The sequence below is a fragment of the Meleagris gallopavo genome, chromosome 13, assembly GCF_905368555.1.
Source record: "Meleagris gallopavo chromosome 13, MGAL_WU_HG_1.1, whole genome shotgun sequence".
NCBI lineage: Eukaryota > Metazoa > Chordata > Aves > Galliformes > Phasianidae > Meleagris > Meleagris gallopavo.
In genome coordinates, this window is record NC_139416.1 from 15,608,074 (window position 1) to 15,633,178 (window position 25,105).

The window sequence follows — 25,105 nt, forward strand, 5'->3', positions numbered from 1 at the left end:
GAGGCAAGAGAGACTTCCCTTGGGTTTTATGGTTTTTGAATTATATTCTAAACATGTAATTCATAGCTGAGAGAGAGAAATATGGTTCTTCATCGTGATTTTTGCTTCTTCAATTCATATCAGAATCTTAAACATAAAAGAAATTGGCTTTTTATTGGAAAATTGTTAAATTTCTTCCATTTCTTCCCATCTGAAAGGGAAAAGTTATCAGAATTACTACAGGATTTGCTATTACACTGTCCAATTATCTGTGCCTATTTGGTTAGACTTTTGGCTTTGCTGAAGTTGAGTTTGCAGAACATACACATATGCCTTAAATATTTATCTTGTCCATTGAAATAATACTATTAATTTTTTGTAAATACTTGCTCTTCACTAATCAGATAATGATACTTGATGTGCTCATTAATGCTAAATAATAGATTGCATTTGTAATTAAATAACCTTTGTGAAGTTAGAGCATTATACAATCAAAGAGGTCAATTACCAAGTGTTAACAAACAGTGCATTAGATATGATAGTTATTACGGTAGTAATTATCATTCATCAATACATTCACGATGTAAAAATCACATTCTCCAAAGGCTTTATACGTATGGAAATGTCACTGAATTTATGCAGGCTGCAAAAGTATTTTGTGTATTAAAAAAATATAATAAAAAAACCTTTCTTCTTTCTCTATCTACGAAATGTTTGTTTACTTATTTATTTTATTTCAAAATTGGAAGTGCTGTGTAACGTGTAATTTGCTTATTTGAGCAAAAGCCATAATTATGAAGGGCAGTGCTGTGAAATATTAAGAAACTTGCCATCTGTTTGTGCAAAGCTGTTAGGTGTGCTTGTAGTCAAGGCTGATTGCTCTGCAGTGGGAGTGAAGTTTTTATATTAATATTTCATATGGTACAAGCAAGGTATAGTAAACAGTATTTTCAGATTGGATACATGAGGTTAAATCCTGATTTACTACATTCTAAGCCAGCTTTGTTACTGTTTTCAGTGATTACAGTTGGTCTGTTTGTGCCCTTAACTGTTCCTTTCCCTTAATTTTGGAAAGGCTTACTGTATTTGTGTCTTGAGTCCCGTTATTACTTTTTACAGATTTTATGCATCTGTAAAACACAGCAGTTCACAGAAGTAGAGCCGGAATTCAAAGACTGACAGTTGAAAAATTGGTGCCTAGAGCAAAGTCTTCAGTCATAGCTGCTGACCATGATGGTCACCAGAATGTCCTGAATGGTGGTTTTTTTCTTTAAATGTAACAGCAATAAAAACATCACATTTTTAGTAATAAGAAGGAGCATGGTCTCCTGTTGCATTGTCCCTGTATTTTTAAATGTCTCTGCCAGAAGGAAGGAAAAGTACAGGGACAGTGAGATGAACACCAGGAGGTGAAAATAATCTGAAGGGGATCTCAGATATAGAGATTAATCCAGCTCGATCCTCACTCTGATTTTTGTACACTCAAGTTCCTGCTGAAAAGCTGATTCAGACTCTCATTGCTCTGATTGAAAACTCCCTCATATGTCTAGTGTACATGTATTAGTGTTCACTTTATTTCTGTGATTCCACAGTCCTGTGCCTCAGGTTGTCTCCTTCCTGTTGTCTAGCCGCTGCTGGCTTTGTCACTTATCTCATAGAAGTTTTTTTACATGAAGTAGTCCTTAGATTTTGAGGGTAGCACTAGTTTTGGATTTCTTAAACCATGATAGGGTGATGCTAATTCCAAGTTCTCTTAGCTCTTTCAATCATTAATTGATTGAAATTAATTCTCGTGCTTTGTGAGTGGTTCACTTTTCGCTGTCTTGCCTGCAGTGTTTCCCATGCTGATGATGAAACACTTATGTAAAGACTGATCAAGACCTAAGAAAAGCCATCCATAGGACTTAGTTGATAGTGTTAAAATTTTTAACGTTCATTCTTCTCAGCTGAAGTCATGGCACAGCATCCAGGCAGTACAGCATTGCTCTGACACATCACTGCAAAATGTGGCAGAGATATTGCATTTTCATTTTGAAAATATCGTTGTGATGTCTTCCTCGTAGTCACAAAGGTATCTTAAATTCACATTTTCAGCTTACTGAAGTGGGGCCTGTCTCTAACCATGTAGCTTAGTTTATGTGCTGCTCCTCCCAGTAAGTATCCCAATTTATTCTTGTTATTCCCTTAATAGAAATAATATGCAGTAATAAGGTGAAATAACGTGAAAATAGTATTGAATTTTAATCAGCAGTCTTTAGAAATGTTGTCTTTTACATCTTTAAATTCTGTGCTGACAGTTTACTGAAGGAATAAGTGCAACTTGCATTTTAAAAGCTCAGAAAGCTGGCTTCACTTCTTACACAGTCATGGTTGTTTTTCTGTGTGTGTTTGTTTCAATTCATTTTGTTTTTCACATTTCTGCCTTTTCCCTGCTTCGTCCCATTTTCTGCACTATTCATTTTAACCTTGGTGTACATGCATGGACTTCCATATTTCAGTGAAAAATAAAACTGCTATTGAACTCTTCATTCGGGTCATAATATTGAAAATAATGATTTACCTTAGTAAAGACATGTATGAGTTTGCAGATATGGATTCTTTCCTATTAGTGAAGGTTTCCATAAAGCTCAATACAGCCCCCTTATGCCTGCAAAACCAAATATAAAGTTTTCCTACACTTATGTAAGAACCATCGTGGGGGGTACCCCTGCAGTATTGCAGTTTGGGGGTTGGGGAAGCAAATAGGACGTTCTTGCTTTCTGAGTCACAGACACAGCTTTTCTTCAAGAGATTTTTCTTCAAAAGTTCATACTTTATCGAAACCAGAAATTAAACATTAATTAGTACTAAACATTGTTTAATCAAATTAACCATTTGTGAAGTTTGTGTGGATATGTTTGCTGTTTCTCTTTCTGCAATCTCTCTGCATTACTCTTCTTAATACAAAGTGAAGAAAGTAGTTTGGGCATATAGGTTTCTTGTCAAAATAATCATTCAAAAATAACAATAACAATAAAAGAATATATTTATTTAAAAAAAAAAGAAAAGAAAAAAGATCAGACAGCAAAGTATGCTTTTTGTTACTCATAAAAATCTTTTTATGTATGAAAGTGATTTCATTGGAGGTCCAAGAGTCCTTTCCTTCAGTTTGTCAGTTTTTCATTTCTTTGTTGCAGACATTGATCTGGAGTAACTTAGTTGAGGACACAGGATGGATGTGAGGGCTTTGGAAGTTATGCGGTGATAAGAATGGATTTGGTTTGATGATCAAATGGTTAGTTTATCCACTTACTTTTGAAAACAATGAGAAACAAGCAGGGTTCTTTAGCTGTCAATAACTCTTTCAGCTACAGAAGTGTTGTTGATTATAGCGTACTTCGCCGATCTTTTAACGGGGGTGAAGATACATGGATGAGGTCACCTCTAATCTTTGCTGATGTTTCTGTGCACCTACCAGCACACACTGCTATGGAGTTGAAAGCTCACTCACTGAGCCAGTTCCATGACACTAACTAACATCTTCAGAAGCATTTTAAACTCAGTTCTTCAAATGAGATGCAAATGTTCAGCTGGCAAAAATCAGTGCAGGTCAGCTGATGTCACTGAATTCTAGGAACTGATGGCAGTAAGGAAAATGCTTTTATTACCAGTTTGACAGACTGGTGTTGTTTTCCTGACTTCCGTATCTGTGCACACAGTCCTCCCTTTCTTGAAGGAGCATTGCTTGTGTACACTAAAATCTGTGGACTTCATAAAAAAATGTAGCTTACCAACCTGAAAAGCTAAAAATGAAGACACTGAGTTGCTTCTGTTAATTATAAGTGAATAAATGGGCATTGTTTTTGCAGTAAGCTCTTACTGTACTGTTAAAAATACAGATGCTATGTTAGTAGCTCAGTGGCTAATGCTGTATATCCTTACGGTTGTATTAAGATTGAAGTGGTTCCATATGATGATCCCTTGTTTAAGTAGCATGCATTTCAATAGCACTTAAAACTTGTACTCAGATGATTGACACTAATGATTCTGAAGGAGACACTGTAGTCTGTCAACTGTGTAATTTGTTTTTCCTAAAAATTGCTTGAATACCTGTTTATGCAGTAGACTGTAACAGCGGGGGAGACATTGTGACGATATAGCCAATAAATGGTTAGCATTTTTTTAAGTGCCTGAAACACATGCCATCCAAATCCAGCGTGATGTCTGTGAGGAAATAGATATTCATATAGCTGTAAAATTCTATAAAGACTGAGCCATGCTTTTGTATAGCTGCCTCTAGATTGTTATCATCAAAATTATTGATGGTTTATATTCCAGTGGGATAAGCTTAAGCAAACCGAGTATCACAGTATTATTGTTTATATCTTCTATAATGCATTTATATATTTGCTTCATTTTCTTAACATACAAATGATCGTTGTTCTGATCTCAGTTCATGTGGAACCAATGGGAGTTTAAGTACGGTAGCATTTGTCAATATGTTTGGTAAAAGTTTAGTCTTATATCTGTTACTCCACTTTGAAGCTGAATTGATCCTAATAACAAATAGTCTTTAGTGGGGAATAAATCACACATACAGTCATAGAGGGAATTAGTACAGTGTCAGCTACATCTGCTTCCCATTCCTGCTCTAGAAAAAAGCACAGGGAAAGTGGGTTTCCATAGAGCTGGATTCTCCACGTCCACCCGGAGCTCCTTTGTGCAGCTACCCAGGGCCCCACTTCCAGCAATCTTCAGCTTTTCTTTCTTTCTGAAGACCCTCTGTGAGTGTGTTGTGGACCACACTGGCTGTTATAGCCTGTCCTACATGATGAATTTTGCCAGGTGTCAATATAGTAAATTCTCTGATGCTACTAAGACCTTTATAGCCCATAGAGCTGATAGAATCTTTCACTGCTGCTGTTCATATGTGTGCTGTTCATATGAAGTAAAACATAGCTGCAAGGGTCTGCTCTTCATGAAGTTTTCCTTCAGAAAGCCTCTTCATTCTTGGGACACGAAAGGAAAAGGTGGATGGAAGTATACCTCACCTTTCACCTTGTACTTTCTTGACTTCTCTGCTTTTAAATGAAAACTGTAGGATTTCTGTTCCTCCTCAAACCTGTGATAACGGTAATGAGAATTATGTCCATTCATCAATATGTTCTTATGTCCTTTTGGAGTGGTTATGCAAAGAGCTGCATTTCATCCACGTGAAACAAAGTACAGATGATCACATACTAATGGCACAACTGTGTTCCTTCCTTCCTTCCCTTCCTCTTGCTATTAACTGCTCCCATTATTTACTTAATGAAGGAAATAAAGGAGAACTTACTCTTGGCCCTTACTGGTACCTATTTTATATAACCCTTTCTTAGAGTTAAACCAAAAGCTCTGCTCAACATATGATGCACTTGAAAACGAAATTTAAAAAGATTACAACTTCTAGCATTTGATACCGATTGAAGTTTTTCAATTTCTGAATAACAATCTTTTTTTAATATTCTTAGTGAATTAAATCTCCTTGAACGCAAGAAACCTTTAATCAGCATATGAAATAATAAATAACACTGCTGTTATTGAGTGCTTTGTTCATGTATTTTTAAGTCTCAGGGATCTAGTTTAAGAATAACAGAGTGTCCTTTGTCAAAGATTATCTAGATCATAAGTTTTATTGACTGGTGAAATAGTGCTTTTCTTCATAAGAAAATGAAGGAGCTTTAAAGTAGAATAAAGAAAACCACTGAAAAGATGAGTCCTTTTGCTCCAAAAGCCATTTGTTGAAAGAAAATGCACATTAATTAAAAATTTAGACACTTCATTTCTGTTGCAAGACTCCTTGCAAAAAAAAAAGACAAATTATTTTATATATCTAGTATGTGTTAGAACTGACAGATGAGATTAATATGCTTCTTAAATTACCATTACCAAGGGTCAATTAATAAGTGAGCTAACCTTGTGAAAGTCGTTCTGAAAGACTAGTTAAGGATCTGCAACGGTCTCTGTCAAATTGCATAGAACTGAGAAAATGAGAAAGCTGTCAAATAAATACGATACCTACTAATTATATTCTGCATAACGTAAATGAGCTTCTGTGGTTGTTGGTGGAAGGAATGCGATGTAAGTCTACAAAATAATACAGATAACTGTATACAGATCTGGAGTAAAATTTACTTGAGGGAACAGGAGTGTAAAGGAATGTAAAATTTCTTGGAAATCACAGACGAGTGATGTGAATGTGGAGTGAAAATTAGAGAAATATTTATGTGGTTATTGTATTTTTTCGCCACCTTGGCTAATGGAAAATTCCCATATCACTGTCATGCTTTAATTATGATATGGCTTTTAGTTGACCTCTTGATCCCTTATAGACATAGAAGTTTCATTATGACAAGGAACAAAATAGCCACGTCTACTTGGTGACAAAAATAACCCTGAACACTGATATTAGGATTCTCTCTGTGGGAAGGATTTAAAAAATACTGTTCCTTCCTAGCTGCATACCTGCAGGCTGACCAAGTGTCATATTATTCACTAATCTTACTTGTGATCAGGCTACAAAGCTACAGCAGATACAAAGGCAAGATCACAGGAGCACAGATAGTTTGCATTCTTCCAAAAAATAACAAATTGTGACAGAATGGGTTTATGTTGAATAAGCGTCAGGAAAACAGTAAGAGACTAAATATAAGGAATATCGAATTAGTAATTAAGTTAAAAAGGACTCAAAATAATAGCATTATAGGTGAAAATAAAAAGGGCTGCAAGCTCTTAACTATTATAATTCCACTTTTTTGTGTTTCTTTTTTTTTTAATTTAAAGTAGCTAGCAGATTTAAGACATTTCCAGCAGCAAAATCACCTTTAATCCCTTTTTTTTTTTTTTTTTTTTTTTTTTTAAAAATGGACTGTTCACAGCTGTTGGCAAGAGCAAATAGGTTTTTGCACTGTGTATTTCAGTGTGAGCCCTTTTCTATCTTCCTAGATTGTTAAACTGTCTTACTGCATCTATTACTTACTAAATATTACATGAATATTGACTACTCCAACTTGCTGTATGATGTGTATCTTGAAAAGTAGCACATCAAACATGTATTTGTACAGCAAACACAGGGTTTACAGTGATGACAGTACTGGCTGTTCCTGCAGTTGTTTTCTAGTAATATGAGTTTAAGAAAACTTGGTATTAATAAGAATGTTTATGGATGAAAATGTTAGTCGTGCTTTTGGACAGACAGTCATACTACCATACTTTCAGGAAGATTTGATCTGGAAATGAGTTATTTCAGTCCTTTAAATATTTAGTAGGAAGGTCAAGTTGGAGTGTACCACCAATGCCATATGACTGCAGTGATCAGTCAGCATGGTTATTCAAAGCTGTATTTAAACCTAAGGGCTGAAAGGTATTCAATTACAGTTCTTGATGGATAATTTTAAATGATAAATGTAGTTCTGAATGAAGCTGTTCAGGGAGAAAAGAAGAAATATAAAAAATAAAAAATAAATCAGTTTCTATGGTTTTATTTGATTCTGCTATGAATGACCTTCTGCTAGTGAGACCAGAATATAAAGCAAAAGAATAAACTTAATGTCAAGTGTTGTTTTTTTTCTTTTACTTCATTAACAATAGTATATTTTTTGTAAGATTGAAAAGCCTATTTAGATCAAGAAAGTTTTGTTGAGCAACTTCATTTTAGTTAAACTCTTGCACAGTGTAATTTACCTGCTGTCAAACTCAGCTGACGAGATACAGTTTGGCACTAGCATATTCCAGAACATGTCAGGGTTTGATGAGCTATGAATATTGTGGTTAGTAGTATGCATTTTTATAAGATTTTTTTTTCACAGTCTTCTTCTAGACAGGCAGTGCATCCTTCTCTGAATGTCCATTTTTTCTGCAGAAGAATGTTGCTGTTGTATTTGCAGAAGAGGCAATCTACAGACACATTTATTTGACCTTTTATGAGAGAAATGAAGGTCTGATTACATAAAATGCATTTCTTTTTGGCATGTTTTCTGTGGTTAATGTTCCCACTTTCTTTGAATTACTTAGTGTGAAGCCCATTTATCTTCTGTTAAAGAGTTATTCTTTTTAAACAGTGTCTATAGTAAAATTAGGGCAGGTGACTAAGTTCAGTCCACTCATCTCTCTCTCAACTGCCTCCATTTAATGGCGTGTAAGGTATTTGTAGAAAAGCATACAGTGCCAGCTAATTGTCGTGATGCAGCCTTGGTTCTGAATTTGAAAGAGGGTGAAACATAAAAATGATTATAAGATATTTTACATAAAAAAATTAACAGCCTTCTGGAGATTTTACGAGTACAGTTCAACGAGATGGGACCTACAGAGATCAAAGTGCTTGACCTCCTCGGGGCTAACCAAACATTAAAATATTTTATTAAGAGCATTATCTAAATGCCTCTCAAACACTGGCAGGCTTGGAGCATCAACCACCTTGTGAAAATGTTTCCTGTGGTCTTCATTTCCTTCTTTGACATAAAGTGGTACAAACACAGAGCCTCTAATATTTTTTCTTGGCCTACTTTGCATTCGAGAGAATCTTCAGGGATCTCACTACTTTCGTAGATGGACCAAATACTTTTAAGCTGTTTTTGTGCAGGTTGAGTCTGCATTTCTTATGAATGGGGTTCTTCCAAAACATAAATTCATCTCTTTGACAGAAGGTCTTTCCACATTCTTTTTACTAGTCTTCATTATCTGTGTTTACCAAACAACTTTCTATATGGCAAATGATCATGTTACACTGATCTGCTGATGCTTTTTGTTCTCTATTTAAGATATGGTACTCCTTGTAAATATGCTTGCTATGCAGTTTGAGACATATTGTTTATCCTGACACTATAGAATTTATTTTGTGTCATAATGACAAACCTTTGGTTCTGCAAGACATTTCAGTTGCAAACAGAATACCTCTACTCTCTTTGATAGGTTCTGTAAGGCTGATGGATTGCTACTGATTGGAGCTCAAAATTCAGGCTCTTGGTATTGATTGGACTGACTTTCTGTATGTGTTTTGCATTGAACTAGCATCTTGCTTAATAGTGATGGATTTATAAATAGGTTACTCTAAATAAAAGAAGTTATCTTATATTTCAACCAGTAGTATGTTGATGAAAAGTAACCTTGCCAAGCCAAAGGAGAACACTTCATGGTCTAGCAAAAGCAAGTGAAGATGTAATTTGTATGTATGTATGTATATAATTCTTAATTCATTGTTATATTTTTGTAAGGATTTGTGTTCTTGGATAATTCAAGTTTTGGGACAAAAAAAAAAAAAAAGAAGAAAATAGTGTCTCAGTAGAGGACAGATCAAAATGATGCAAGGTTTAACAGATCAAAATGATGCAAGGTTTAACAGGTCAAAATGATGCAAGGTTTCTATTGTTTGGAAGATTTGTTTCTACATTATGCCCAATTTTCTAATCTTGTTCAGGTAACCTTGTTACCTAGAATTAAATTTCTCAATGTGGTAATTTAGGACTGATCAAAATCTCAGAAACAAAGCCAAGAAGTTCAGGGAGGTTCATGGAACTCAAACTAGTAATTATGCCTTAAAAGTATATGTGTGTGTGTCTGTATGTGTATATTTATATATTTTAACAGCTGATGTTTTTAACTATATAGCAGACTCTTGTTGATCATTTGGGAGCTAGACTAAAACTGTTTGACTACTCAAAGAGACCATTACTATGTTAATTTAGCTAATTCGAGGCCCATTGACTACATCTTTCTTTATTGATATTTAATGTAGAGGGATGGTCCAAGATATTAAGTTGCATTAGGTTTAGAGAGAGAAAACAGGTAATTAGGAACAACATTTAGTTCAGGCTGCCCTTGGCATATTTTTCATTATGTACATACATGCAACTGTCTTCACTAAAATAACATGAGGAAAGTGTTCAGATATTTCCTTTCTTCTTTACATGAAGTATATGGCTTGCCATTTTTGGTAACGTGGAAGCAACAACTACTCTTTTTTTACTTTTACTGAAACAGAGAAACTGCTAAGCATTTGTCATATGGGATGTGCTAATCCATTTAGATGCTACCAGGAAGATCAGCTGTCTGAATTATGAAAGTATCTGCCATAGACATCCTCTTGGAAAAAAAAAACAAACCAACCCGGCATGCTGTGAAATTCAGTAAAGCTGACTTTAGACAAAATCAACAAAAACTCATTTAGTTCAGAATAACAGGAAAAGATAAACAGTGTATTGTTGACTTCAGTGCTTGTAATAGCAAAGTCCAGGCAGAGAATACAGGAGGGAAATGAAAGCAGTGCTAACTGTGACTACTGCTCTGATATATTTAGCCAATCAGATGACAATACCCAACCTTTGTAATGTGGGAGAGTTTACAACCTCGTGGTTTGGAAGAATTTCAATAAACTCTCTTTTCCATGATTTATGTAACAAAAAATACAGTAGAGAATGAAGTATGCAGTTGGCATTTCCAGCACCTAAAACTTTTATCATTGGCATTGAAATATACTATCTTCAACACAGCAAAAAGAGCATACAGCACTTGTTAGTGAAGAGTACAGTGAGGAAAGAAGTTTGTCCTCTGTGGAAGTAGTTGAGCTTTGTGGTCAAACAGGCAGGCTCTGGTTGGTAATGCAGGTCATTGGGCATCTGAGTGGTTTCCAAAGATTGAGAAAGAAGTTGGAATGAGAATTAGCAGATTTATGATACCAATAAACAAAAGCTGTATATTTTCAGACGTGAAACACGTCAGAGCTCATTACCATTGCATTTGGTGTGCTGAAGAAAGGGAATGGCAAACGTCTTGCAGCATAGCACAGTGTTTCAGAGCAACTCTCAGTGATGGGGTTTTTGTAGATAAGCAGTTTGAAAGGGTTTCATAACACTTGACCCTTATGCTTTGCAGTACATTCATGTAAATCTTATCACTTAGAAACAGAAATTTCATCTGTTTCTCTTTATCTAATTTTTATGGTCTAACCTTTAAAAAGATGAAATTTAAAAAAAGAAATGTATCTTACAAGGGTAATGCAAATACAGTACATTAAATACACTGATACTGTTTCAGATTTGAAGAGAGGAAACACTATTTTTTTCACAGAAAAAAATTTCTCAAAAAGAAAACATCCACTAGGAAGATCTTGTTTCCAAATTGCCAACTTTTTTTCTCTTTACTGACATTTAGAGGCCAAGATGCTTACTCCATCTTTAGGCAGGGCTTTGAAAGACTCCTGGCTGCATCTCATCACTTCAAATCTGATGGTGTACAGAGACGAGATGTCTGGCAGAGCCAGCAAGTTAGGCAGCAGCTTGCTACATGCCCTCCTATTTAACCTGCACAAGTGCTCTTGTGACTCTGTTGCTTTCAACTAGAGAATCTTAGTTCCGTATATATGAGATGGGTATAAGATGAGTGATCCTTGACTTCTAAGACTTTTTCCTACTCATTTGTAGGAATAGATATGTTTAGCAGTAATAACAAAGTAAAATATATGTGTGATTTATAGCTGACATTTATACTGGCCTTTATTTGGTATGCCTAAATAAGTCATAGTTTTCTTGACACTGCTTCACTTAAGGTGTTGGATTTTTGTTGGTCTGATTAGTTATGATCTCTCTCTGACCTTGTTGTTTCTTAAGTCTTTCTGAGAGATGAAATTTGCTCCACTTTTGCCACTTCCTACATGCTGTTTAGAGTGATTTTCAAGCATTAAGGACAGTGAGCAGAGCTTGAATACTGCTAGGAGTATTTAAAAGTAAAAAGCCGTTTTTCATCTTTTCTTACATACATGTCTCTGTTGTTTTTGTGGTGCTGCATAGAGCCTAAAAAATTCTGGCAGAGCTTATGCTTTAATCCTTTATTTCAGTCCTACTTCTTCTCTTTTTGATTTTTTTTTAATTCAATATTTTTGTGGTGATTAGACTCAATTGCTTTGGTGAATCCTGATATCTTTTTTTTTCTCTCTCTCTCCTTCTTCCCACCCCCCTCTTTTTGAGGGGCTCAACATGTGTTCTCTTGTGATATGGGAAGATTTTAATTAGTTTTACATGATCATCCATAATACTTTTACTTTGTGTGAAGTACATATGCTTTCATTTGAAGTGCTGTATTGCTCCACAGATTTGAGGGATGTCCTTGTCATTTATTCACTGAGGTTATTTTTGGAGTGGACATTCTAGTTTCATAACTTGTACAATATATAACAAAACATATGTTTCAGAAGTCATTTCAATTCTGTGTTTGTAGCTATATGAGGAACCCTTATAAATTTGCAGCATTATTATGCAAAGACATAGAAAATTATTTTCAGTTGTTGTTTTGTGTCGATGCAGCTGCAGAAAAGTGCTTAATGGGGGAAAAATGAGACCCTAACAAGACAATCAGGTTTTCAAAGCTCTTTTAAATGTGTTTTGATGTTAATAAGATATATTACCCAGTCTTGTAAGGCACTTTTAAAGCTTTATTAAGATACCTGTTGGTCGCTTAATAACCTTTGTAAATCTAATTTTACATCACTTGCTCAGCAAGAGATAGAATCCAGCTATCAGTCTTGTGTTTGGAGATCAAAAAGCCTGGACTCAAGCTTGATTCAAATTTTGTCTGGTGTGTGGCTTTTGTGAAGTCATTTCATCTTTCCTCTCCCATCTTTTCCAATCTTATTTCTTTGATTTTCTTTTGAAATGTTCTGCTGTATAGCATCAGTTGGTCCCATCAGTTTTATCATAATGAATCAGGATACTTACAATCAGTTTAAATGCTTCATACCTCATTTATATCCACCAGTGAAATGGCAATGACAATTCTGAGACTTTTTGGAAGTCCTTATAGTGACTGAATTTGCTGGTCCCCAATTGCAGCACAATTTACCAGAGTCATGGGCTAGCTCTGCTGGCATGGTCATCTCAGTCTGCTGCATTGCATGGTGTGCTCAGGGCTTCCTGCAAAAAAGAAAAAAAGAGGAGAGACTTGTGATAATATCACTGTCTTCTCTACTCCCAGTTCCTTTGTTTACAGTCATTTTTGCAAAACTAACCAGTTAAAGCCAGCCTTCTCCTGTGCAATCTGACTGTTGGAAGTGTAGTGTCCCTAGACAGTGACATTCACCACTGCGACTGGATTTTATGAGAGTGAGCTTACTATTGCTTCATCTTATGCATAAAACTAAATATGCCATGAGCATAAGAAGCTACCTGGCATAAAGAAATATTTCTTCCAAATATTTAAATATTAAAAATATGAAATTTTTAAGATGATGGTTACAAGAACTCACATGAATAAATCTTATTTACTCCAAACTAGTACAAGTAATGGAAAACACCACTTACTCCTCTATGACTAGATTTGCCTGTAGTCCTTAAAAATTCTCAGGAGTGTGTTTTTAAAACATCACATGAATTTATCAATTTCATTTTTCTTTTTTTTCTTCTTTTTTTTTTTTTTTGATATGCAACAAAGTCTCTAGGAAATATAAAATTATTTGTTGTATTTTTCAATGAGCTGAAACATTAAAAAAAAAACAAACAAAACAAATGTGATACTGGATTTAATGCTGTCCTATAGTAAAGGCAGTGTTCATTTTTATATAAGCTTTCTATGACTTCATACACAGAGTACTATTATCTTATTTTCTCTGAGATTTATGCCATCATTCTCTTTTTGTGTTTTTTTTTCTTTTTTTCTTTTTTCTGCTTTATTTTTCCTTCTCATTCTGTGATCTTGTTCACAGAAAAGGGGCCTTTCCGTGCTGACAGTAGAGAAAAAAATCAGGACTAGAAGTCTATAAGAAAATAACACCTTTCTAGCAATATTATGATGTAGAGACACAGCTGTGGAAAAAAAAAAAATACTGTGACACAGAGAACATTACAGAATATACATTCAATTAGATGGTGAATTCTTAACTGCTTAGTTTACTGCTATGAAGGAATTTAACATATATATATAAAATCTAAAATGTATAGTATTTTATCTTCATTTTTGCATCAATGGGCATATTTCAGTGAGGGCATTTTCCAGGCACATTCTGTGAAGTGAACTGCAGATCAAGAGGGGTTGCTGGTGGTAGAAGACAGGTAGTGGTACTGCTGGTGTGGAATAAAGAGTCTGGAAAATTCAAAGAGCTCTTATAACTAGCTTAATGACTCAAGATTTGTCTTCATGCTGACACTGAGGAAGATCTGTCTGCCAAGATGTAGTGGCTTTTCAGGATGGCTAATGGCAGGTTTTTTCAAAGAGATGGAGGATTTCTGATGTTGTTGCAAGGCAAAAGAAGTTCACGTAGAATGGGCTTTTGGAATTCATGTTAGATAAGGCTTTCTAGGAAAGGTTAGTGGTATTTTTCATCAATTCTTCTTTCCTCGTGTTATCTCTCTTATAACTTTGCTCTTGGGGCTTAATACTCCACTCCTGGATGCACCTCCCCTTCCTACAAAAAGCGGTTTTGCTGTTAAATGACATTAAATGTCCTACACACATCACATGAATAATTACATTAAACATGCTGTATCTTTCTCCTCTATTGATATATGGTCTCATTATAAAGAATTAGACCAGGCATTTCAGTTTGTTTTGCTCTTATTTCTGCAAAGAATAGCTCTGACAGGCTGGGGGAAGTAAACTAATGTGCCCTTTTTTCCCCATCTAGCAGTGTAAGTATATACATCTACCTACTGATTCTGCAATTTTGTTTTGTTTTTCTTAATGAAATTTAAGTTATGGGAAACTCAGACAAGTTAAATATCATAAAGAATGCAAGTTCAATACTTGTTTCATTACTTGGAATTACTTGCTATATTTCACTTCACAAACCAGGATAGTATGGCATTGAACTTTCAGTCTATTTTGAGGATTCAAAATATTAAGACCACTACCTTTAAAATAAGGGTAAGAAATCAATCTCTGGCTGTTTATAATATTAAATTCCTCGTCCTTTTCACAAATCTTGTATAATGTATCTGCAAAGCTTTGTATCTGACATGGTCAAAGAAGATGAATTGACTCTTATCTCATGAATCGTTTGTCATTCTTTTCAGAGACAAAAGTTGTTCTGTAGTAATTTTTGTTTATTAATACACATAATTAAATGATATTTCCAAGGGAATAGAAAATGTGAAATAGAAGTCAGCTGATCTCAAGTAAGATAAGTCAGTGCAAACTGTTACCAAGGGCTTTGTAAAGGTTGTTAAATCCTTCACATCATTTAGAGGCTTCAGAACTGAACTCATTGTTACAGTTTGTTATGTCATTGGAAAGGTTATGGTGTGATCTAAGGGAATACTACTTAGAGGTAGTTTGAGGGATGTCCTACTTCATATAACCAGCTTACTTACAGAATTTGTTTTGCATTCTTCATTTTAGACTTCGGTTTTTCAGATTTGCCGAGTAGAATTGAATTATGATGCTAACATAAAATTATCTGATTCTTGAAATACCAATTTGGAAAATCTTGTATATTCAGAAACATTTCCATAGTTGTTCAGAAAGAAAAGGCTTCTTTGGTCTTTAATCTTCTCTTGTTAACTGAGGTTAAACAAACAAACAAACAAAAAAGTAGAAAGACAGAAACTGTGTGAATTATTGCTCTGGAATCTTTTCCCACTATAAAATCCTACAATATTGCTTTCTTCAACGTGTAGACTGTATGTGGTTGCAGTCTATACATTGCTCAGCTTACTGCTGTTTACATAGAAAGATGTAAGCAATCACAGAAGGCTCAGCTGCTGTTTTAATTAGATTTCCTAGTGAAATCTCCAGTTCTGGAATTCTTCAAAGACGTTATATAGAGAGTCATGTAGAGATAAGCATGAAGCTCATGAGATGAAATCTGTATTTTCTGTGTGAGGAACTTAAGCATTTTTGTGTAATAAGGCAGGCTGTTTACGCCGGGACTGGCTAATTAATCCCTTTGCACCTATGATCTAATTCTAAATATAAGACCAAATTCTATGCTGTGCTTTTTGGCAACACCTGTACAACCTTTTGGAGGAAATCAATGCCCTGTTTGTGAGCAGCTTGAGATACAATTATTTGTACCAATTAGAAGTGTTGTTTTGTTTTTAAATCTTTTCTCTCTCCTTTGTGCCATGCAATAATCAGCTAATATTTTATCCATATCCTTAAAAGCAGGAAATTTAATTGCAGTTTATTTCTGTGTCTAAATTATTGCCTCTCTTGAGTTTTATAAGATAACCGCAGCCAATCTTTAAAAAGCTTTTCAACATTAAAAAAAACCCTCTTTTCCTACCTATTCTGTACCTCACCCAGCTGCACTCGATTCACCTCTCCATCAGCACTGGGGTGAGGGCACAAAAACTGATTGGCTGAGGTAAATCCAAAACACCTGAGAACACTTTGTGCCCCTTTGCTTTAATACACCCACACCTGTGTTCCTGGGGGGGGGGGTTCAGCTGCTCCTGATTGCAGAGCTGCTGCAGAGCTTTCTGGAACCATCCGGAAGCTCAGTGGGAAGCAGCCTGGCTTCTCCTCACACAGCAGCTTGGCCGTCCTGTGGGTGGTGCCATTCTGGGAAGCTGCTCTTTGCACTGGTGAAAATAACTGAATATTGGGGTGGTTTTTGGTGTTTTTGTGTGAAGATAGGTGTGAGGGACGTGCAGGAAAGCCATCTGTTAATCAAACTGGAAGAAGTCCTGGAGAAGCTCTCACCAGCAGCAAAATTTCAAATTAGAAAGCAGTTAGTGACTAAAGAACCCATATTAGGCTTTGAAGATAATCAAGCACTAAAAGATATTCTAGGTTTAGTTATGAAAAGCTTTAGATTCATGGTGTAATTTGGTGTGGGCCATTGGCTGGCTGGCTGGCTGCAGAGAAAAAGCAGACATTTATATGCAGAGGAGGAATGGGGCCATCCAGAATCACTTCACCAAAAGCAATTAAATGAAGGGAAGCAGCCATCCTGAGAAGAAAAACCTTGGAAACTGCTTGAAGTAATGGTAAGGATGGTGCTGGCTATCTTTCCTTTTAATGTTGTTGCTGAGTGCAGGAGTGGGAAGGAGCCAAGCCTCTGTACAGTATAGGAGAGTGCTTCAAACAGGTTTGTGCTGCTTTGAGTAACTTTACTGAACTTCAGATGAAACTCTCACGTCTGAGGTGATGAGAAATCACCTCATTGCAGGTATGAGGAGGAAAATAGTGCAGAATGTCAGGACGTTCCTTTTAAGAAGGGAAGAGAACTGAGGAGGGGATGGAGAGAAATAGGCTGGGATCTGTTACTGCCCGCAGTTATCAGTGTTAACGTTGCTTCACCTTGTTTTATTGGTGTGCTTAATTTTGTCTGTGCTTCTCAGCTCTGTGAACGTCAGCGGTCAAAGTCTGCTTTGTATCCTGGGGTGCTGATGTGCGTTGTGAGAAATGTGGTGTTCTTGTAAACGCCTGACTAGCTTTTGTAGTTTGTAGGTATTTTTTTTTGTCAGAAATGAAATTGAGGTTTGGTCTTCAGTGTTTCTGAAAACATGGCTGCTAGATTCATATGGATGTAACTTTATGAAAGTAACTCCATAACTTTAAAGTTGAAACATGAGGAGTTTAGTCAATCTGACTTAATAAGAAATATATCTGCGGATTTTTTTTTTTTTTTTTTTTTTGTCAGTTTGCCTAAATCTTTGCTTACCACTTCTCTTTAGTTATGTTGTTGGAATCAGGAGCTTAGATGCTTTCTGTATGTTCAGTTACAGTCTGTTGCTATTAAAAGAGTGCAGTAGCTCTGGTATATCAGTCAAGTTTTACATTAAAACTAGATGAGCTTTTCTTCTTTACTAAAAGACTGATGTATTGTTCCCCTGATAGTTAGATGCAATATAATTTTTCATGTGGTTTTATTTACATCCTCTTTAAAGTCACCTGTTTTCCCTGCCAATAGTATCTTTTTCTTAAACACTTCTTCCCTTTGCATGTGTTTGGATGTTAAGGTGTACTTTCTGCTTTTCTTTGGTGTTGTTCTGATGTTGGATTTGGAGAGAAGGTGGGAGAGGGGGAGGCAAGATCTAGACAAGCCTCTTCTGCATAGGAGTCAGGTGAAGACAGATGGTCCTAATTAGGTGCTGTGGCCTTATGGCTCTTTTTACATAATGCTTAGGGTTCTACAGGTTATTGTACAGGGACTAATAAAATCTTCTGTCATATTAACAAAATGAAGTAGATTGTATAACAATTTCCATGGACCTCTTATCAGAATCTTTTTGGCCAGTGGGACTCAGACTTAATAGACATTGCCATGGTCAAGTAGATCTATTTAAGATCTCCATTTATGGAGATATATGGAGTAATAATACTATCACTAATACTACTATTAGTATTAGTACTATTTACTATTAGTAAAGATCTCCAATTCTATTCTTTAACCTGTGGAAGACAAATCAACAAACGTTAGATCAGCCTTTGCTTTAGATCACTCGCAGTTTCTATGAAAGCAGATAGTTACTTTAAACTTTGTTCTTTCCAGTGAGCAGTATAGCTACTTAATTTTGAGAGAGATTAAGAGTGTGTTATCTTTAGAAAGTGAATTTGCACAAATTTCACAGAAAAATCTTGCTATTCTTTCATTCCCCAAAGCAATTAACATTATTCTGATGAGTCAACATTTACTAAGATAAATCTTTTTGTCAGCAATTCCTAACTGTATCTGAAAATGTATCTAGATTTAATGTAGATCAATAACAACACTGCATTTTCCTTCCTAATCCCCATCACATTATATGCAATCCTGAGGTTATTACATTGACTTCAGTGTCCAGTGTTAAACAAACCCAGGAAAGTGAAAGGGCACATGCCCTTTAAATCTTGAGCTGTGCCAATGCCACGTGAATCAGTTGTCTTCATTTCAGAGGACATCTTAGCTTTATAGCTGTTAAGCTCTATATACAGCCAAAAAAAAAAAAAAAAAAAAAAAAAACCAAGCAAAAAAAGAAAAAAAAAAAATTTGAGAAAATCCTCCAAGAATAATTTCTAGATAAGTGAGAATGAGCAGAGTGAGTAGATGCTAAAATGGCCTGTGACACTATTTACAAATAGTGTCTATGATAGCTTATTCATAACATGAATACTCCTACTCGTGCCTCACAAATTTAACTATGAATGTGGAATGTAATTACAACATACATGGGTATGTGATATAATAACCACCTATTTTAATAAGGAATTAGAATTCTGACCTAATTCTTTCCTAGCACAATTTATCACTAACTTATAAATAACTTACAGGTGTAAGACATGGCAATGAAGAATAAATTAATAGAATAAAAAATGCTCAGAGACTTCCAACCCCGACTGCTACCACTGTCTCACGGAAAGACTGGAAAAAGTCCATATCAAGGTTCACTTTCAGGCTGGCTTAACTACTACATTAAAGAGTTGAATCTAGGGATGGGTAGAATAGGTGAGGATGATAGCTGCCTCTCTGATATGTTTATTACTTTTTTTACAGATGTCATGGTGGGGAGAGAATTGCAGATATGCAATGCTGCTGCAATCGAAATTGACCTTTTCTGTTATCATGTATGAGAAGTTTTAGTATGGTTTGTCCTGATGACTAAGTTTTAGTAACTTGTGTTTTTTCCATTGTGTGTGGATTGATATGTAATCTTCAGACAATAAGCTATCTTCAAGCTACTGGAGGGTGTCTTGATGTGAATATACATTTATCTTTTGCTTAGATTTAAAGTCTGCTCTGAGCCCAGTCCAAAATAGTGGGCTGCAAGTGCTGTACCTGGTGGGATCTGGTAACCACACCACTGATGGGAACTATTTTTCTCTTACCCTTCAATGTGATAAGGAACTAATAACTTACTCCTCCCCCTCTCCTTTTTGTTTATACAGCTGGAAGTTGAAGTAACAGATTTAAGTGGGAAAATCATCGATGGCCCAGTCCGCCTAGATATTTCTGTTATTGATCAAAATGATAACAGGCCAATCTTCAAAGAAGGACCCTATATTGGTCATGTCATGGAGGGATCCCCTACAGGTAAGTTCATAATGATTTTTATAAATAAGCCTTGAGAAATTGTGTTGATAAATGCATTATTTCCATGTTGTGTGATCTTCTTTGCTGATTTTATGACTCATTAAATTCTTCTCCTGATTAAGAAAGTAAGAGCAACCTGTTCTGGACAATAGATGATTTTTTTTTTTAAATCTCTGGCAAAAAAAAAAAAAGGCAAAATTAATATGGTATAGTTTGGAATGACAACTGTGGTTTAGATTTGTGATTTGTATCTGGAATCAGTGAAGACAATTTCTTGAATGTGATTATGATTCAAATCAAATTGCATATAGAATTTGCTGTTCAGAATGGGAATTCTACCTTTTTCTTTCTGTTTAGTTATAAGCAGGACCAGTTTTATTTGTTTATATAGTACAAGGCAAGGTAAATAACAGGAGTAAATAGAGTATTGTGAAATTTTAGCATTGTAGTGAGGATTCCGCAGTGACGAACTTCAGTATTTCATAGAACACTTGCAACAAAGCACACTGACAATTAAAGTCAGTAGTGAAAATGTTCTGATTAAACTTACTTTTACTGAATTTCATCATCAAATAAGATACTGTTCCAGATGTCAATTTGAGCACAAATGACCGTCCTAGCTAAAGTTTTCCTGCAGATGCAGGCTGAATTCGTTCTTTTGTCCTCAGCTGTTGTGCAATTTTGTCAGTTGTTAAGCAGCTGTTGTGTTCCACTCCAGAGATATCTTTGTGTTTGTAAGCACTAATTTTATAATCACACTATAATCTTGATCTTGGTGCAAGAATTCCATGTCACTCCACGGACCTTAATGGGAAATCCTATTTCTCTACATTCTGCAGAGAGTAGAACTGTGCACTACATATGTCTCCCTATCTGTGATTGAATGCAAGGTCTTAACTGATAAGCTGCAAAGTTGGTGGCTATATATTTAAGAACAAAAGCCTTGGAGAAATAGGCTTTTTTAATCCTCTTTTTTTTTTTTTTTTTTCTCGAATACTGATGTCTCTCATCTCTTGTAAGAGATTGAATTCAACATACATTATTATATCAGGGAAATAATAGTTGAGCCTGATTCAGTGACATTTATGGCTTTTTTATTGTCTGTAATGGGTTTTGTATTAACTATACCTATAATTTTTCACCTTCTTGTTTTCTAAGTTATGACCCAGTTTATTTCCTATTGATCTCTGATCTATCAATCTGCCATTTCTTGGGTGTAGGGTCTGTGCCCTACTGCAGACTTACCTCAGTAAGTTCATGTGTGACTCATCTTATTGATTACATAAGCAGGTGAAAACTTTTGGATATGTTTCAGTAAAGATAGGAAAGTGAAGGCTGGTTGAATGAATGTGGCACTCAATTCAATTGCTGTAAGCATTTAGCAGAAATTATTTTAAACCTACTTGATGTTATATTACTTAAAACAGTATGCTGCAAGCCTAATAGAGTAAAAGCTTAACTGGGGGGAAAAAAATGCTAAAGAATTGCATGAAAAAAACAAACAAGAAGACCCACTTGCTTTCCATGATGGACAATAGCATGAGCACACTGCATTGTGGTCCAGGACTGGCAGATGTCTATAAATAATTGCTGGAAATGTGGGGACACTTAAAGACCTTAGAAGCAAACAGAAGGAATTAATATCATAAATTGTTTAGGTTGTTAAAGTATGGGGTCAGGATGCACTGAGTAAATATTATTGATAGGTATGAATTTTGTAAGTGTGCATGGCGATGATTCAGATAAATGAAACCTGATTCTGAAGTTGGCAGCTTCTCATTGGGAGCAACGTGACAGGATTACTTTTTCTAATACCTCATCTAACAGCAAGAAGTTTAGTATGTAAATTAATATAAATGAGGTTGGGTGTGATAGATTATAATCAAAAGATACCTGGAAAGTTAAGCTACAAGAAAGAAAGGTTGGCCTGGTAATATGGCAAAGATAGGTAAGACATCCTGATCTCATATGCACCAGTTGCCATCCTTGATGCATTTCAAATATTATGCTAGAGTTTTCTGGACTGTGGTTTTTCATTCCTTGAAATGCTTTCTGATCTTTGAATTAAGGTCACTAAAGTTTTAAAATGACTAATATTGTGTTGAATCTGGTGAACTCCCCAGACCTACTTCTTTCTTGAGACCTATAATTCCAATAATATGGGAGAAACTGCAGGGGTGTTTTTAAGAGCTTTCACAAAGAGCCATCAGAAGAGAATAGTAAAGCATAAGTACCTTTTTATCCAAGGTAAAAGTAACATCTGAAGCTTCCCAGTGCCTTCTGATTCTGTCTGCATCAGTGTTAAGGTGGTACTTCTCCATACTTCAGTCTTTTGTCACAAAGTTACCGTATGCGCGTCCTTGTGCAGTTTTTTCATACAGTGCACACATTTTGAAAATAAAGATGCTCTTCCTAGGAGGTTAGCTGGGAGAGGCAGTACAGGATATCAAAACCGAAACAGCATTTAAAAAAAAAAATGCTGTCAACATCCACACCTTTTTAGCAAAAGAACTTAGCATCGTTTTGTGGTGCGAGTCTGAAGAGGAATGCAGGTTATATGTACGTATTATGCTTATTATTTGTGCTTTGCTGAATTTTAAATTATGACTGGATGATTTCCAGAGTTCCACACACAAAATCTGTGGCTGAGTTGGAGGAATGAAAACAGCAAAATTATTTCACCAAATAAAATTGTTTGTACAGCACAGTATGCAGGGGGAAGTACTTTAAAAGCAGTTTTAATGAAGATTGAATTCATGGCCATTAACAGAATAAAATACAGATGTACATTTTGATAAATCCTATCATACTTCTAAGTAAGGCATGTACTTGAATATGGCTGGCATCAGTGATCTTAAAACAGTGGAAAAAATAAACTGAAGACAATTACAGAAAATGGCTTTTGTGCTTACAGTGTATAAAAAAGAAAAATCAAATAAATGCTACTTTTTATATTTCTTTTAATATCAGGAATTACAATCAACTCTTTGGAGTATGCTGCTAAAAAAACAAAACCCAAAACAACAGCTTCCCTGCTGTGTGTTGTGGAATTACTTTGTCTGATGCAGGAATATTGACATATTTGAGTACTAGAAAGTAATTTAATATATTTGGTGTGAATTTTAATTATAGGAGGCTCATCATACCAGAAACTAAATATTTAATAGCTTGCTGACAAAGCCCTGTCTTGTTCCCAACTGGGTGGGAATGGTCTGCTAACTCTGGGGGGAAGTATGTATCTCATTCTATGCTTATCATTTATTATACTATCTTGGTCCAGATTACTTTTTACTTCCAAGCAGAAAGAACTTTTCAACCTGTTTGTGTTTTTTTGTTTTTTTTTTTTAATTCATTTAATTTTATTTGTTAAAAGGGAAGGCAGGAAGGTAAGGAGGAAAGCTTGTATAGGTACAATTTAGTTTTAGATCCCATGTATAATGCAGAGCTCAAAAATAATTCAATGATGCATATTCTGGAAAAGATTTTTCAGCCTTGAACCACTTTGGCCTTACCTTTGACTAACAGATTTTCTGAAATTGTGAGCGTGCATGACGGTCTCTCTTCTAGATGGTGTTCAAGCTGTTTTTTGAACATCTATTAATTAATTTTCAGTTTCTACCACTTAGCTGCTAAAGGGATATAAAGACTGAGTTCACATTTCACACTAAAATATTCATATTTTTTCTAAAATCAGCAGTAGAGAACTTAAAATTATATAAAGGTCTGAGCTGTGAAGCTGCAGTGTCTCAGCAAATCCACCTCTAAACTACCTCCAAGTTAATACTTGAACTTGTGCTTTCTTATTGCAAAACAATATCTCTTGCAGCAGTAATGAAATTTTTATCAGAGATTTGAAAGCTCAAATGTCAATTTAATTACGAAACGTTACTGTGAGCCGCTGTGGAAAACAAAAGTATAAACTGTTTCAAAGAATTTGATAAATCTATGGAGAAAAACTTCATAGATGGCTTAGTTATTCAGATGGTGGTATTTAATGAGACTCTGGCCCAGGAAGCCTCCAAGTTAAAGGAAATAAAAGGATACTGAGATCTGACTTTGGCGATTCAAATCTTTCTCAAGTGTATTTTCCCTAATCATCTACTGAGGGAGATGGAATGTTTTGGTGTAACCCAGCATGGCCTCTTGTATGTTTTATGTAGAAACGTAGGCAGTTTCATGCATACTTTTAAAACTTGTTTAACACAGCCTTTTAGCAGTCTTGCTTAGGACCAATCATCTGCATTTCAACAAAATTGTACTTCAAAGCTTTTCCGTAATCTAGCCAGTACATATAGTGGACATGAACTGGTTAGACACATCTGTAATGCTAACCTTTTAATTTCTAAACAGAAGCCACGTGGCTAATTATGCATAGCTGTTTTGTATACAGCAACAGAAACTTGTTCCCATGGTTGTGTGGTGTAAAATGTCTTTAAATTACTGTGAGTACTGCGTGCGTATACTTGTATACATACTACATATTTTTATATATATGGAATATGTATATATTAGACAATATTATATAAGAGCTCTCAAACACTTATTTAATCTTTTAGTAGACTCTTGGGGTTTTGGTATTTTCTAATTATTGTTTATATTCATAGTGAAAAGGTATGTTATGAATCTATAAATAATGTTCTACTTTATTATAGCAGCCAAGGTGATACATCAAATATAATCCACCTATGTTTCTTAGAAGAATTTGAGATAAACAAGCAATTGAAGTACTACCTAGTCACACACAGGTTGTCATGCCCATGCCAATGTGGTTCAACATGTACATTGAGCAAATTTAAGTAATCTCAAGTGTAGTAATTAATAGCTCACTCAAACTGAGTATGTGGTATTAGCATCTGTGCTCAGGAGTCTGCACTTCACCCCAGGGTTCAATTATTCTTGATTTCCAGCAGAAATACTGAGAAAAGGCTCCAGATCACCTCAGGTGCACAGGCTGCCATGGCTGGCCTGTTTGCAAGAAATAGGGAGCCACCCCCCTTCTTCAGCACCAGGCAGAAAGTTCACTTAGGTTTCTTCTAACTCTTTAGTGAACAACTGTTTAGTTTGCTTGCTGTCCTTCCTGCTAAAAGGAGCTTTCCCCTTCCATCTTCTACTCACAGTTGTATATCAATAATTAGTCTTGTGGCCAGATCAGCAGTCATACCTTATGCT

The 25,105-nt window shown here is 35.4% G+C and overlaps 1 protein-coding gene across 4 annotated transcripts in view; it reads left to right on the top strand.

The window, feature by feature from the left end:
* Nucleotides 1-25,105, top strand: part of CDH13 (cadherin 13) — a 431,693-nt gene that overhangs the window by 230,000 nt on the left and 176,588 nt on the right. For all 4 annotated transcript variants that reach the window (XM_010718092.4, XM_010718093.4, XM_085235261.1 and 1 more), the window contains exon 6: nucleotides 19,792-19,936. In XM_010718092.4, coding sequence (XP_010716394.1) covers nucleotides 19,792-19,936 — 145 coding nt within the window. The remainder of the gene's footprint in view (nucleotides 1-19,791; nucleotides 19,937-25,105) is intronic.